General features: G+C 46.2%; 1 protein-coding gene and 1 non-coding gene across 2 annotated transcripts in view; both read right to left on the reverse strand.

Annotated features, from left to right (window-relative positions):
• Window positions 1-218: 218 nt before the first annotated feature.
• TRNAG-CCC (transfer RNA glycine (anticodon CCC)) lies at window positions 219-291 on the reverse strand. The gene has a single exon. It is a non-coding gene; the product is annotated as a tRNA-Gly (tRNA).
• Window positions 292-2,866: 2,575 nt separating this feature from the next.
• The window catches only part of HIP1 (huntingtin interacting protein 1), a 153,131-nt gene continuing 139,884 nt past the window's right edge, over window positions 2,867-16,113 (reverse strand). The window contains exons 26-32 of the mRNA XM_060032258.1: window positions 12,642-12,742; window positions 11,853-11,958; window positions 10,580-10,703; window positions 10,070-10,131; window positions 7,649-7,757; window positions 6,608-6,681; window positions 2,867-6,240 (exon numbers count right to left, since the gene is read on the reverse strand). Of these exons, the coding sequence (XP_059888241.1) occupies window positions 6,629-6,681; window positions 7,649-7,757; window positions 10,070-10,131; window positions 10,580-10,703; window positions 11,853-11,958; window positions 12,642-12,742 (555 nt within the window). The 3' untranslated portion in view covers window positions 2,867-6,240; window positions 6,608-6,628. The remainder of the gene's footprint in view (window positions 6,241-6,607; window positions 6,682-7,648; window positions 7,758-10,069; window positions 10,132-10,579; window positions 10,704-11,852; window positions 11,959-12,641; window positions 12,743-16,113) is intronic.

Below are 16,113 nucleotides of genomic sequence, written 5' to 3' on the forward strand. Positions count from 1 at the left end.
AGCTGACAAACAGGAGAGCAAGATCAATAACCAATGGGCCCCCCAAACCAAATTCAACCAGAGTCACAATCCAAATAATTTTTTAAAAATATTTATTTATTTATTTATTTTGGCTGTGCCTGGTCTTAGTTGTGGCCCATGGGATCTTCGTTGCGGCCCATGGGATCTTTAGTTGCGGCATGCGGACTTCTTAGTTGGGGCATGCATGTGGGATCTAGTTCCCTGACCAGGAATCGAACCTGGGCCCCCTGCATTGGGAGTGTAGAGTCTTAACCACTGGACCACCAGGGAAGTCCCACAATCCAAAGAATTAATTTTGACAAATGTTTTTCTCGTGCTAATCTGAATTAGAAAAGGAAGGGACAAGGAGATACTTTTTACCTTCCTCTCTCAACTGGGCCCTACAGACGGAGACCCGGGAGAGCTGACTTTGGTAGAACATTCTTACCTTTCACTGGTTTTGGTTAGTTTTCCCAGGATCCTGTCTACAGGCCGCAGAGCCAATGAGGTGTCCCAGCCATCCCTCCGTGGTTGCCAGAAACTATAACAGAGGGAAAAGGTCATTTCCCTTTACCCTTCTACGTTCGCAGCTGGGGCCCTTGTAACAAAAGACTAATGAGAAAAGCACACAAATGTCTTTGATGTAAGTTCTATGTGATGTGGGAGCCTTCATAAGGGAATGAAGACCTAAAGAGGCAGTCACACCTGAGTGTGTTTATGCTCGATTGGATGAAGAGTGGAGAATTAAGGGAAAATGGGAGAGGACGAGAGGACACGAGCTGAGCGTAGGAAACTGGGGAAACAGCGAGGTCTGCTTAGATTCCTCTCGGCATCCCTCACGTGGAGATAAGGAGGTTCCTTTCCTCTGGGTACAAGCAGGGCACCTCTCACATGATCTGCTTCAGAGGAAGGTCAGAAAGTCCCTCCTCCATATGCCATTCTCAATTTCCTTCAGTTTCAAATATTCCACAGGCCAAAGTGCTATATTTTGGGGTAGCACGTCCTGAACCCCATCAAAAGAAAACAGTCCAGGTAAAAACGAAATTCTCTTTGTACCCCACCCCAGTGGCATCCTTACATGCTCTCAGAGAACTCTGTCCTGTTCCTTTACTGCACTTCCTCCAGTTGTCGTTACACACTTGTTACTGTGATTATTTGATTATCCTATTTGTCTCCTCCCATAGCCTGTAAGCTCCAGAAGGGCGGGACCGCGTCTATATTTGCTCTCCACTGTGTTCCCAGTGCCTGGTAGAGCAGACACTTAACAATGACTAATCAGTATGTTAATGTAAGGGCAGGGAACGGAAAGGCTTCATTGGAAATTTCAGAGCCTGTGCAATGAACGGATGCATAACATATGTGTATAACTAAGAATGTGGTGTAAAAAGAGTTCATTCACTCCAGAATGTTTAAACGTACGTTGGGTAATGTGTTAGAGGCTGAGTACAGCCATGGTGACCAAGATCAAATCTCACTGGCTTTAAATCACAACAGTGTGATATATAGGATATTTTGGCTATATACCCTTGGCTTCAATCTCATCTAGGCTACCCTCCCACTTGCTCATTTCAACCCTTTGTTCATTTTCACTTTGCCAGGGCCACCCCTAGGTCCCAAACAAATTTGGCTCCTGTCTGTATAAACCCTAACTCCCCCTCGGTCCTTCTTTACGGCTTGTTAGCCATAAAACATTCTGGTGGCCTGATCTCACGATTCCCCGTAAGAAATACTCCACTGGCCAGAGTGACCAGCCACCCAGGCTGCCCTCTTAGAACTGGGGCCTGGCCACAGGGCCCCGGAAAGACCCCTAAGGGGGTAAGTACCAGAGCCTCTGGGGCACCTGGTCAGTGTCATGTGCAGGTTTCGGGGAGAAGGCACTTCAAAGCCTGGGGCCCCTGTTTGCTCCCGGTGGTTCTCTGCTTGGCTTTCTGGACCTCTCAGTTTCACACTCAAGCTCCAGGAGTGACATGCAAGAGGGCTGTGACCAAGAACCGTCCATTCTATCAGTGGGGCTTCAAATGGAGCAGGCTTACCTTTGCATCCTGCTAGAGAGAGCAGAAAAACACAGCTGTAGGCAAGGGTTTCCCGTTTTCTGTATTTATCAAGATCATCTTCCCCACTGGGCACTTTCAACACTATTTTCCTTCAGTTTTCCTGATTATTTGACCTCCTTAGTTACAGACTCTACCGATGGCTTGCTTCATTCTCTCTGTCCTTTGTGAGTCATTTGGGCAATCCCCCTGCTTGCCAACCCCAGGCCTTCCCCATCTCCCTTCCTCCCTGGCAGGTCCTGTTGGCTTAACGCACTGGCAGCATTAGGTTACAGACGATCCTGCCGGGGAAAGTCACCATGCAGCCGGCCCCATTCTGTCAGCTCCCTCTGCAAATCCTCTGGTAGCCGTGACCGGCTCGCTCTGAATCCCCTTGTGATTGGCAGCTTCTGGCCCCGAGCAGAATTCGCCCCATGCATTTTTCAGATGGCAGATTATTTTTACATCTTTAGGGTGGAGAAAGGCATATCCATGGCTCAAGACCCCAGATTTCATGCAGTGACCTGGCCTTCTAGATAAATTACAGTACTACATTGAACACTTAGACACTGTTTGATCACTCCCAAGGACGAGAGGATAGAGAGGATGGAAAAGTGCTAAGGGGTGCAAACTAATGTTTCTTTTTTCTAAAGTAGCATAGGAAATGCAATAGTTTTACGCTTCAGAAAATGTCCTGTTTTTAAGACACATTCCCAGAGGTGCAGAGCTAAGTGGATTCAGTGAACCTTGGGATATAAATGTAGGCTTTTCACTGAAACCCCAGACCTCAAAACCACATTGATTGGTCAGTTATCACCACTCCTCTCCATTGCCAGGTTGAAATATTTATTGAAAAATTGAAAACACAGATGCAATGTATTATACAAAGGAAAGTCTTAATACCATAATAAAAGTACTGTTGGAAGGAAACAAAGCCAGTGGCTACCTGCCCTGGGAAGGTAGGCACTCAGTGAAAAATGAAATTCATTTATAGGAACTATTCTAATGGAAAATTGGGGAAAAGGTTAAAAACAGAAGAAAAAACCCAATCCCATCCCTGAAAACCTAAATGTGAAAGAGTTTGTTATAAGTTTGAGACAATTGCATTATCACCAAGATTTATCTGAACCCCCTCAGTTTGTCCCTGTGAGTAGTAATCAGCCTAATTTAGGGCCTTCAAACCTGAGGTAGTTGAGGGTCACCTGAAAGACATGTCTGGAAATCACCTACTCTCAGAATCGGACCCAACAATGTTTGACCAATTGTTTCATGTTGCTTTGGCTCCTGGGGTGAGAGGCCAAGTTGCCACTGTGGGTTGCTAATCCTGTATTTTGGTCTGGACCTGGGAGATGTGAGCAGTAGACAGCTGGCCCGGTATGCTGTGTTGATGGCTGGCAGGCCCGAGGTGGTGGTTTTCTATGCAACAGGCAGCGCGGTCTCTGGAGGACCGAGGATGGCGGAGACCGGGCAAAGCCAGTCTGGTTGGAAGGCCAATGCCAGGACTGAAGGCTTTCACTGGCAGAAAGGATTTCCAGAGACGCAGAAAGGTGGTAGAAGGTAGCAAGAACATCACCACTTGGTAAAGACCAAGGTAAGTGGAGCCAGGAGATCCCTCTAGACTAAGGAGCTGGCCAAGAAGCAGGCGCCACCCAGGTGCAAACCCCAAACCAGCTCCTCAGTGAGAGGCCGAAGCAAACCAACCGGACTGGAGACATGAGCTCATGATCCCCGTGGTACCCGGTGTAAACCCTGCCATCTGCCTTGGCAGCTCAGACACTTCCAAGAAAGGATGCTCTGGACAATGGTTCTTCCAGCCACTGGGTCAGGGACTCCAATTCAGGGATCCTGTTGTGGGCAGCAGAATCAGCAAACAATCTAAATTCGAGTCTCATTTAAACTCCGTGCTCAGATATAAATAACCCCACAGAGGTAGGTCTTTCCTTCAATGTTTTTTCCTTATTATGTACACTCATATCCTTACTCTAGAGATATGGGACACTGTGCTACACAATTAAAATCATGGATACGGCTGTATTTCGGCCTCTCGTCAACGCTAAGGCATCACTTCATTGCTGTCCTGCCTTGCTCTGACCCATTCACACTGACCCATGAGACTCAAGTCACGAATGATGCTCAGTGACTAATTTAAAAGGCTGTGAGGTTCATTTTTAGCCTGAGGATGTGATTCCTGTTTTAACCAAGGCATTTCACACCCAGGATAACACGCTCATTTTTAGAGTAGCCAAGGTATGACATTTTGATTTGGGCTAGAGAATGGACTAGCTTCTGAGTCAAGCGATTATAAAAGTAATTATACTAATTCTGACCTATATTTCCTCATGTGAGACTGAATTAGCCTGTGTTCCTGTTTAAGTGCTTTCTTAACTGTCTTATTACTCCGGAGAAGCCCATGAAGGTTTTAAAAATTACTGTGGCTTCTTTTTAGAGGGAGCGTTACTCAGGGAATCCTAATCTGGTCCCATATACTAGATTTTCCCCCCATCGGTAATTTGGAGCACAATAGTCTGAATGGCTTTGATTCTGGAAGTGAGGACCAGCCACGTTTGGAAGTGTTGACCCATGCTGAGAACACACCAATTGGCTTAATAGGCACAGCTGGGCCAGGGATGCTACACATCATTCCTTCTGAGGCTTGGGTGGAAAAATAGTTGAGCACAAAGAAGCAGTAAACGTAAGACCGGTCAGTTTCTACTGCTGCCGCCTCCTCAGCCCAGTATGGAGATCACACATCTGCGTCTCATAATCTGAGCTCATGGGACGCAGGTTTTTGAGTGCCCTAGTTAGAAAATGCAGAGAAAGGGAGTCGGCGGTGGGGGCTTAGGAAGGAGAGAGAGTTGATTCACAGTGATCAAAAGGGAGTCTCACAACCTGTCACGTAGCAACACTCAGCAATGGTCCTTGGGGACAGGTCCTGGGAAGTGCTTGTTGGCTACTACCTATGAATTGCTACAGATAAAGGAAGGAAGACGTTGTTTGTCCAAGATGGGAAGGTCACTTAAATGCTGGGGTCCATCTGGAGGTGAAGAAGTGCTGGCGGGCCGCCCATCTCCAGGACGTCGTTCAAGCTCCTTCTGTCCTCATCCTGTCCGCGAGGCAGCCAGGGCCCGGGATGTGTGGTTGGAAGGGGTCAGAGCCAGTGGCCCCCCTCTCGTTTTCCCTGACCCAGGTGCTCTGAGGAGCTTTCCCCTTCAAGACCCAAACCGGCAACGACAGATCGGGATGGCCTCTAGGTCTTGTTTCCGATTCTTAAAGACGGATGTACTCAGGCGGCAACGCAAGCCTAGCCACAGTCACACCTGAAATCCTGGTTGCTGCCAGCACTGCTGCTAATGGAGATCAGTCAGAATATTCAAGGTACCAAACCAAGCCCAGGGTCTTTCCTGCTGGGAGCAAGTAAGTTGGCCTGATCTTCTGGGTCTGTCCATTAGGTAGAACATGGAACTATCTTCTTGAGATTCAAGAGGGTGCCAAGGCAGACATTTGGAGAAAGGGATTGGAAACCCCTCACGTGTTCCCTCTTAGGGCCCTGCCTGGGTATGAAGGGAGGTGTCAACTGAGGGGCCATGGAAGATTCCTTCCGGGGGGAGGAAGTGTGGCTACTCTCACCGGCTGGGTTCAAGCATGGGATAAGGCTTTTCAGCCCGGTCACAAGGAGTTTCCAAGAAAGGTGGCCTCCTGAAGACCTGGGCTGTGTGCACCCTTCCTCTCCCTCTCTCTGTCGCCCCTCACTTGTGAAGGTGGGCAGAGCTTTCGGCTGGGCTCCAGCTTTAGAAGGCAAGGCACTCGCTCTCCTTCCGCCCGGCCCCGGGGAGTGGCCTCGGCTGACCCACACTTGCTCAGCAGGACGCTCGGCTCGGGGGGCCGGCGGGGAGCACCGTGGCGAAGCCTAGGCAGCACCATTGCTGTGAGCTGCTGTGGTTAGGGGCCCCCAATAGCTCAGGGCTTCAGGGGCGATCCCCTGGGAGTGTTGGCTATGTGAGTGAAACTTGGGGAAAAAAAGACCCGACCACCATAAGAAGCAGTGGGAATCCATGGGACTGCCAAAAGAGGGGGGCACTGCCTTGGCATTCTCGGCCAGGACACTTCTGCTCTTCTTCCGACTCTGTGCAGCCTCAGGGTCGGGTCACGGTTTGGAATCCACCAGTCCCCCAGTGTTCACAAGTTTGTGCAAATGATGAAACGGAAAAGGCTGAGAAGAAAACAGAAAAGAAAACGCGTAAGATCTTCGCTCTCCAGCTCAACAGCAGTAGCAACAAGCCTCCCACCCCACCCCCCAACAAGGACACCAACTGTTTGGGGGTAAAACAGGCAGGACCGGGAGGGAGGTCCCCTCTGTCGGGGTGGCCCTGGGCTCCCCTCTTCTTCGCGGTGGGGGAGGAGTGAGAGAACACAGATCATGGGCTGTGGAGGGAGTCTTTGGAAGGCCGGGCAGGTGCTCAGCACCGGATGAGGGGCGTGGCGTGCACTCCCAGGGGCTGGCCCGTGACTGGGGGAATCACACACACACACACACACACACACACACACAGATGGGCAACAAGGATTTACACTCTGACCTGTGGGACGTCGGTGTGACTCTATTCTTTCTCGGTGATCGCTTCTTGCAGCGTAGGTGGTGATGCTTCTGTTCCTAAAAGACAAGTGTCACTTATGCTTCATAGTGTTTGGTGCACGCACACAGTCATCTAGCCAACAGAAACGGCCGCCAGGTTGGGCTCTAAAATACATAATCATAACCACCTATTCCCTGGGTCAAGTGTCCAGGAATGACTGGGCGGCATCTGTGGTGGGCTCCCAGAGTCAATGAGCCCAACGAGAATCACGATCTTGGTTGTGATCAAGTTGGCTACTTTGGATGTTTAGAAAAGCAGCCCGCACAGACTCCGGGCGACCAAGAGTCCCTGGGCTGGTGGGGTGAACCTTTCTCCACTCCACACTGTTTCTAGCTCCTGACCCTTTCTGTCTCTCGCCATTGCTACCCATAGCTGGCTCTAGGCAGCCAGAAGCTTGGAATTCACTCGCCCTGTCTGCTGGACCTTCACTGACCACTATTCATTCATTCACTACTCAACTTGATGCTGGCCTGAAACTAAACTCCTGGGGAGAAAAACCAGGCTAACTGGGTCTGGAAGGCAATGGTGTGAGTGAGTGACCATTCAGTCCACTGGTCAACATTCAGGTCTTGAAAGATGACCACAAAAGCTTTCTATTCACCACCAGTTTGGGGCTTATGGGTTATTCACCACTGGAGAAAAAAGATGCCCTGTGAGGGCTTCCCTGGTGGCGCAGTGGTTGAGAGTCCGCCTGCCGATGCAGGGGACATGGGTTCGTGCCCCGGTCCGGGAAGATCCCACGTGCCGTGGAGCGGCTGGGCCCCTGAGCCATGGCCGCTCGGCCCGCGCGTCCGGAGCCTATGTCCCACAACGGGAGAGACCACAACGGTGAGAGGCCCACATACCGCACAAAAAAAAAAAAAAAAAGATGCCCTGTGAATAGAAGGGAGGAGGGAGAAGTTCCTGGTTCCGCTGTATGGGAGGGGGAGGCCCACAGCATCCCCCCACCTCCCTCCCTGGGGGCTGTGCCAGTCCTTGGCTCACCTTCTTCCCAGCCCTCGGCAACACCAGCGAGCTCGTAATGCTTTTTCCGAAGCTCTCCCAGTTTTTGACGCTCCTTTTGCAGTTCGTTTTCTAGCTCCAGCACCCTAACCTGTGGGGAAAGTGGCCTTTGCTTTGAGCAGGGACCTGAGAACGGTCTCATGTCGACCTAATCCCTTTCCTCTGTGGTCCAGGACTCGTCGTCCATGTTATCCATAGCTTACCCAGTCCTCAATTTCACCCTCGTCTCTGCTCTCATTTCTCCATCCTCTCGTCCATCCATCTATCCCAATGGCTTTTATGCCTTCTCACTGGGACCCTCTACTGGAAATGAATGATACTTTACGGTCCAAATGCCTAAATGGGAGTAGGGCTTATCTTACGTTCCTCTGATAAATCACTAACTAAAAACATACTACTCAGCTATTAAAAAAAATGAAAAATCTTGCCATTTGCGACAACATGGATGGATCTAGAAGGTATTTTGAAAAGTGATGTAAGTCATAGAAAGACAAATACCATATGATCTCACCTAAATGTGGAATCTAAAAAACAAAACAAATACAAAATAACATGAAAAGAGACTCACAGATACAGAGAATAAACAGGTAGTTGACAGAGTGGAGGGGAGGTTGAGGGGGGTGAAATATGTGAAGGGGATTAAGAGGTACAAACCTCCAGTTATAAAATAAATAAGTCACAAGGGTATAATATACAGCATAAGGAACATGGTCAGTATTATTGTAATAACTTTGTAGGGAAACAGATGACTACTAGACTTATTGTGATGATCATTTCGTGATGTAGGCAAATGTCAAATCACTATGTAGTACATCTGAAACTAATGTAACAGTGTACGTCGACTCTATTTCAATAAATAAAAAGAGAAAAAATGGAAAGAAAAGGACAACTCTAATGTTTAGTCTACCTATATGATACATTCTAATCCAGTTGTAACCCATCTCCTTCAACCCCAGTTCTCTGGAAGTCTAGACAGGAACCAAATACAATGGTTCTGGCATTTTTGAGGGGTTGGTATAACTTAGGGTTACTATTGTGCAGGAAAAGGTACAATCTCACTAAAGGAAGGGTTGGTTCTTGGCTATTCCTCCTCATTAACTATTTTATTTATTACTGCAAGAAATATTTGCTGAGCTCCCATAATGGACCCCAGGCTCTGTTACAGGTGCTGGAGACACAGTGGTGCTCAGACAGACAAGGTCCCTGCTTACCCCTTACCTCATGGGGGGACGAGACAAACTAATGAACAAGAAAAGACCTGATCATAAAGCAAATGACACAGGGCGACTTAGTGATAAAGACTAAGGGTGGGCAGCAAAGGCTACTCTCAGGAAGTAACTTTTGACCGGGAGAGAGTCATGAGGTGAGGTTGGAGCAATAGGCAAGGATCGTTACGCCTGCGGCCCACGGGCCAGGGGAAGGAGTCTGGGTCCAAAGGAAGTCCAAAGGAAGCCAGCGGAAGCTTTTAAGCAGGGAACTGACATGTCGTCATTTACATTTTTACAATATGTTGAGGCTGCATGCATTGAAGATGGGCAGAGAGGAAGCAACTAGACCCAGTAAGGTGGTTTGGTTTTTTTTGCTTTTTAAACTTTTTATCATGGAAAATGTAAAACATATACAGAAGGATGGAGACTGGTACAGTGAACCCCACCATATACCTTTCATATTGCTCCATCAACTACCAACTCGTGGCCAGACTTGTCTCAACAATACTCTTTCCTGTTCTCCCTGCCCCGCCATGGGATAATTCTAAAACACATACTTGCATACAATATAGGTAAGTTGCTTCTGCAGTAGCTCAGCAGAGACAACAGAACTGAGCCCAGTTCTTTCAGTGTCTACAGACACCTGGCACATGACTTTTCCTAAAAATGCTGAGTATAGACTTCACCAGTCTCAAGCTGGACTTTTACCCCAGGACTGTGACCAGAAATTCTAGAACAAGGATGTCAGGTATTCTCCAGGATCCTATTTTGCATGGCATAACTTTACTAAAACTGAGAAATGGCATCGCCTTTGATGGGTTAACAGTGGATTGACTTTTAAAAAAAAAACCCTGAAGGTCATATACAAATAATTCATATTGAAAGTTTTCAAAAAATTGTCAATATAAGACTATTAAATACCAGTTTATGGTCCGCTTAGGAGAGAGCTGATAACATTTTGAGGGATGCCAGACCAAGACGGGTGGGCAAGAGTTAAGATTCTGATCTTTACTAATGACCTCTGTCCACCTCCGCTGTTTCTTCCAGCATCACTTACGTTCATTCTTGGGGTGATATGTACCTCTGTGTTCATTTCCCCTGCGAGTTTCTCTCTGACTTCTCCCCATGGGAATAATATGTGGGGTCAGTGTCATAGGCAATGGAGTCTGACCAGACTTAGAGATGGAGTTCCTACCTGGGAATCCATCTCCTGGCGTTTGATCTGGGTCAGCGTCATGCTTGAGAAGTCCATGCTGTCTGCAATGATGGAAATAGGAGGGTCTTGTCGAATGACACCCCAGCTGACACTTACCTGAGAGGTGGCCAGTGCCAATGCTCTGCTGAAATGCTTGGTTTGTCATTTACCAACATACGCGTGAATGTAAGTGAGGGGTGGAGAGGGAGGAAGACAATGACAGGGTAACTAGGGTCAGACCCCACCCCAATGGACAATCAGGCCTGTGGAGTCATTTCTCTGAATTCAGAGAAATAGCTAAATGGACAATCTAGCTAAGGCCTGTCCCTAGAGTGACCAACAGCATGCTTGTGTGGTGTCTCAACTTTTGAGAAGGTAAGTTTGAATGTACAAAGATGAAAAATAAGACAGAATTTGGAAACAGGACTGTGGGAGATCGGAATCGTGGAGAAGAATGTAACGAGCAGCCACATGGGATGGATGAGAAAAGCGCTGCTTCTGAAAGGCTACCTGTGTCCTCGATCTGTGATTTGCCAGAAATGGTTGAGGCCACAACTGTGGCGGTGGCCTGGTTCACGCCCCGAGAGGCCTGCTGCAGCTGGGCCAGGTTTGGGCTGTCCTTATCAGCTTTCACCTGCCAGGACCAAGCAGATTTAGCGTCACACAACATAGAGCAGCAAGGATGGAATCAGATAGTCGGTCTGATGGTTCTTGACAAATATATGGGCTCTGCTGTGGTCACCACTCAACTTCTCAAAAATCGCTACCTAGGGGGTCAACTCCTGGCATCTCTCTCTAATATCAAAAATCATTTCTGGGGCTTCCCTGGTGGCGCAGTGGTTAAGAATTCGCCTGCCAATGCAGGGAACACAGGTTTGAGCCCTAGTGTTCAAGAAGATCCCACATGTCGTGGAGCAACTAACTAAGCCCGTGTGCCACAACTACCTAGCCTGCGCTCTACAGCCTGCAAGCCACAACTACTGAAGCCGCGAGCCACAACTACTGAAGCCCACGAACCACAACTACTGGAGCCCGCGAGCCACAACTACTGAAGCCCGTGTGCCTAGAGCCTGTGCTCCACAACAAGAGAAGCCACTGCAATGAGAAGCCCGCGCACTGCAACGAAGAGTAGCCCCGGCTCGCTGCAACTAGAGGAAGCCTGCACTCAGCAACGAAGACCCAACACAGCCAAAAATAATAAATAAATTAAACAAATAAATTAAAAACAAAATCATTCCTGGCTTATTTACTTGGTGGCCTCGAACTCTAGCTTTATCACTATTTTGGGACAACAATAAATAAGGACAGTAAAAGAACACTCCCTGGGGAACTCTACAACTCATGGAAGGATTTTGGTGACGAGCTTTGCATTAGGATTAGCTGGGGCAATGGTTCAAATCTGGACCCTTTTGAAGAGAGGCAGACATTAATTGTGGAACTTCAGAGCCAAGCCAGGTAACCAGCTTACTGGGCCGGCATTTTCCTTATTTGAGCGCTCCTTGAACGTACGATTGCTCATCAGAGGTTGGCATGGCTGGACACGTAAAGGCCACTTGCAATAAAAATGATGAAGACAAAAGGCATGCACGTGGAGAGGTGGGTTAGAGGGGCTCCCTGCCGAAAGGCTTTTAGGGGACCCTTGGAGACAGAATTTTTATCTGGGACTCAACCTACCTGGATACTGGATAAATAATCAGTTCTTGGGGCCAGTGCCATGGTCCAGGTATATTTTCTAACCCAGTCAGAACTTACAGTGTCCTGGGGAGCCCAACACAGGTCCTACCTTGGATGCGGCCACAAGCTGGGCGGTGCTAGCAGCAATTTCATGCGAGCAGACCATCAGCTCCTCAAATTTCCCTCGGCCTTGTACCACTAGATCAGCTGCATCCCTGATAGTCAGGTGAGAACCAGATGGGTTATGAAACTGACAGCTGCAACCTCTAATGACCTCACCTTTAGACCACGCCCATCACCCTGGCAGACAGGGAGCTCAGCCAGCCCGCCCCACCCGCCGTGTTGCTCCAGGAGACCCAGACTCCTTTTTTTTTGAAATTAATTTTTTTTATACAGCAGGTTCTTATTAGTTATCTATTTTATACATATTAGTGTATACATGTCAATCCCAATCACCCAATTCATCCCACCACCACCACCCCCCGCTTTCCCCCCTCGGTGTCCATACATTTGTTCTCTACATCTGTGTCTCTATTTCTGCCTTGCAAACCGGTTCATCTGTACCATTTTTCTAGATTCCACATATATGCGTTAATATACAATATTTGTTTTTCTCTTTCTGACTTACTTCACTCTGTATGACAGTCTCTAGGACCATCCATGTCTCTACAAATGACCCAGTTTCGTTCCTTTTTATGGCTGAGTAATATTCCATTGTATATATGTACCACATCTTCTTTATATTCAGACCCAGACTCCCTTTGAAACTTTCAGTCCTATTAACTTCCCTATCAACAGTTCATTTCTAGGGGGCAGATTCTTCCCCTTAGTTGTTCTCTGGGGTGGATCATTGGAAAGCAGGGTGAAGTGAGGAGCCTTGGGATGGATGGATACTTACACCATGACAGTGGCTCCCCAGCCCACAGCTTTAGAGGCCGAGATAAGTCCTTCCGTCCATCGAGAATTCTTGGCATAAAACTCTTTAGGGGATGCTGTACCCTAGGGAAGTGAAAAATACTATTAGCTATCTTTTATCGTGTGCCTACTGTGTGCCAGGTGCTTTTATATATATTATCCCATGCAGTCTTCACAGTAACCCCGAGGGGTGAGCATTATCATTCCCATTTTTTTTTTAACATCTTTATTGGGGTATAATTGCTTTACAATGGTGTGTTAGTTTCTGCTTTATAACAAAGTGAATTAGTCATACATAAACATATGTTCCCATATGTCTTCCCTCTTGCATCTCCCTCCCTCCCACCCTCCCTATCCCACCCCTCCAGGCTGTCACAAAGCACCAAGCCAATATCCCTGTGCCATGCGGCTGCTTCCCACTAGCTATCTACCTTACTACGTTTGTTAGTGTGTATATGTCCATGACTCTCTCTCGCCCTGTCACAGCTCACCCTTCCCCCTCCCCATAACCTCAAGTCCGTTCTATAGGAGGTCTGCGTCTTTATTCCTGCCTTACCCCTAGGTTCTTCATGACATTTTTTTTTCTTAAATTCCATATATATGTGTTAGCATACGGTATTTGTCTTTTTCTTTCTGACTTACTTCACTCTGTATGACAGATTCTAGGTCTATCCACCTCATTACAAATAGCTCAATTTCGTTTCTTTTTATGGCTGAGTAATTATCATTCCCATTTTTAAAGATGAGAAAACTAAAATTCAGAGAGGCAAAAATACTTTCCCTAAGGATATGCAGGAAATAAATGGAAATAAATCCTAGGCTTTTCTGACTCCAAAGCCTGTAGCATTTCTATCACATCCCAATATCTCTATATTGTATATATAAGAATATATATATTATTTATATGTAAATACAAATAACTTATGATCTGAGGGGAGTCTAGCCGCTCTCTGTGATTTGCCAAAAGAGGACAGTGAGTACCCAGTGAGTGATTAAAAAAATAATTGCTGAGGGGTGGGGGAGGGAATTGGAGGAAGGGAGACAAAAGGTGTGACTTCCAGTTATAACATAAATAAGTACTAGGGATGTAATGTACAACATGAAAAATATAATGAACACTGCTGCGTGTTATACATGAAAGATACTGAGACTAAATCCTAAGAGTTCTCGTCACAAGGAAAAAGCTTGTTTTCTTTCTTTCATTTTGTATCTATAAGAGATGACGGTTGTTCACTAAACTTACTGGGATAATCGCTTCATATGTGTTAAGTCAAAGCATTACGTTGTACACCTTAAACTGATACAGCGCTGTGTGTCAATTATATCTCAATAAAACTGAAAGAAAAATATAATAATTCCTACTTGGAATTTTAAAATGCTTTTATGCTTCGGAAGTACCGGACAGTCTGAGAATCTACAGATACTCCTTGCTCAGTCCCTCCTTCTATTTTGGGGGCAGAAAACATCACCTCTCGGACTGATAAAAAGCGCCACCAAAGCAGATATAGCTCTGTTCTTTTTTTTTTAATTTAATTTTACTTATTTTTTTATACAGCAGGTTATTAGTCATCAGTTTTATCAACATCAGTGTATACATGTCGATCCCAATCGCTCAATTCATCACACCACCATCCCCACTCTCCCACAGCTTTCCCGCCTTGGTGTCCATATGTTTGTTCTCTACATCTGTGTCTCAACTTCTGCCCTGCAAACCGGTTCATCTGTACCATTTTTCTAGGTTCCACATATTGCGTTAATATACAATATTTGTTTTTCTCTTTCTGACTTACTTCACCCTGTATGACAGTCTCTAGATCCATCCACGTCTCAACAAATGACCCAATTTCGTTCCTTTTTATGGCTGAGTAACATTCCATTGTATATATATACCACAACTTCTTTATCCATTCGTCTGTCGATGGGCATTTAGGTTGCTTCCATGACTTGGCTATTGTAAATAGTGCTGCAAAGAACACTGGGGTGCATGTGTGTTTTTGAATGATGGTTTTCTCTGGGTATATGCCCAGTAGTGGGATCACTGGATCATATGGTAATTCTACTTTTAGTTTTTTTTTTTTGTTTTTTTTTTTTGCTGTATTTGGGCCTCTCTCTGTTGTGGCCTCTCCCGTTGCGGAGCACAAGCTCTGGACGCGCAGGCTCAGCGGCCATGGCCCACAGGCCCAGCCGCTCCGCGGCATGTGGGATCTTCCCGGACCGGGGCACGAACCCATGTCCCCTGCATCGGCAGGCGGACTCTCAACCACTGCACCACCAGGCAAGCCCCTACTTTTAGTTTTTTAAGGAACGTCCATACTGTTCTCCATAGTGGCTGCATCAATTTACATTCTCGCCAACAGTGCAAGAGGGTTCCCTTTTCTCCATACTCTCTCCAGCATTTGATGTTTGTAGACTTTTTGATGATGCCCATTCTGACTGGTGTGAGGTGATACCTCATTGTAGTTTTGATTTGCATTTCGCTCATAATTAGTGATGTTGAGCAGTTTTTCATGTGCTTCTTGGCCACCTGTATGTCTTCTTTGGAGAAATGTCTATTTAGGTCTTCTGCCCATTTTTGGATTTGGTTGTTTCTTTAATAATGAGCTGCATGAGCTGTTTACATATTTTAGAGATTAATCCTTTGTCCGTTGATTCGTTTGCAAATATTTTCTCCCATTCTGAGGGTTGTCTTTTCATCTTGTTTATGGTTTCCTTTGCTGTGCGAAAGCTTTGAAGTTTCATTAGGTCCCATTTGTTTATTTTTGCTTTTATTTCCATTACTCTAGGAGGTGGATCAAAAAAAGATCTTGCTGTGATTTATGTCAAAGAGTGTTCTTCCTATGTTTTCCTCTAAGAGTTTTATAGGGTCTGGTCTTACATTTAGGTCTCTAATCCATTTTGAGTTTATTTTTGTGTATGGTGTTAGGGAGTGTTCTAATTTCATTCTTTTACATGTAGCTGTCCAGTTTTCCCAGCAACACTTATTGAAGAGAATGTCTTTTCTCCATTGTATATCCTTGCCTCCTTTGTCATAGATTAATTGACCACAGGTGTGTGGGTTTATCTCTGGGCTTTCTATCTTGTTCCATTGATCTATGTTTCTGTTTTTGTGCCAGTACCATATTGTTTTGGTTACTGTAGCTTTGTAGTATAGTCTTAAGTTGGGGAATCTGATTCCTCCAGCTCCGTTTTTTTCCCTCAAGACTGCTTTGGCTATTCAGGGTCTTTTGTGTCTCCATACAAATTTTGATTTTTTGTTCTAGTTCCCTAAAAAATGCCATTGATAATTTGACAGGGATTGCATTGAATCTGTAGATTGCTTTGGGTAGTATAGTCATTTTCACAATATTGATCCTTCCAATCCAAGAACATGGTATATCTCTCCATCTGTTGGTATCATCTTGAATTTCTTTCATCAGTGTCTTATAGTTTTCTGCATACAGGACTTTTGTGTTTAT

This window comes from Delphinus delphis, chromosome 15, assembly GCF_949987515.2.
Source record: "Delphinus delphis chromosome 15, mDelDel1.2, whole genome shotgun sequence".
NCBI lineage: Eukaryota > Metazoa > Chordata > Mammalia > Artiodactyla > Delphinidae > Delphinus > Delphinus delphis.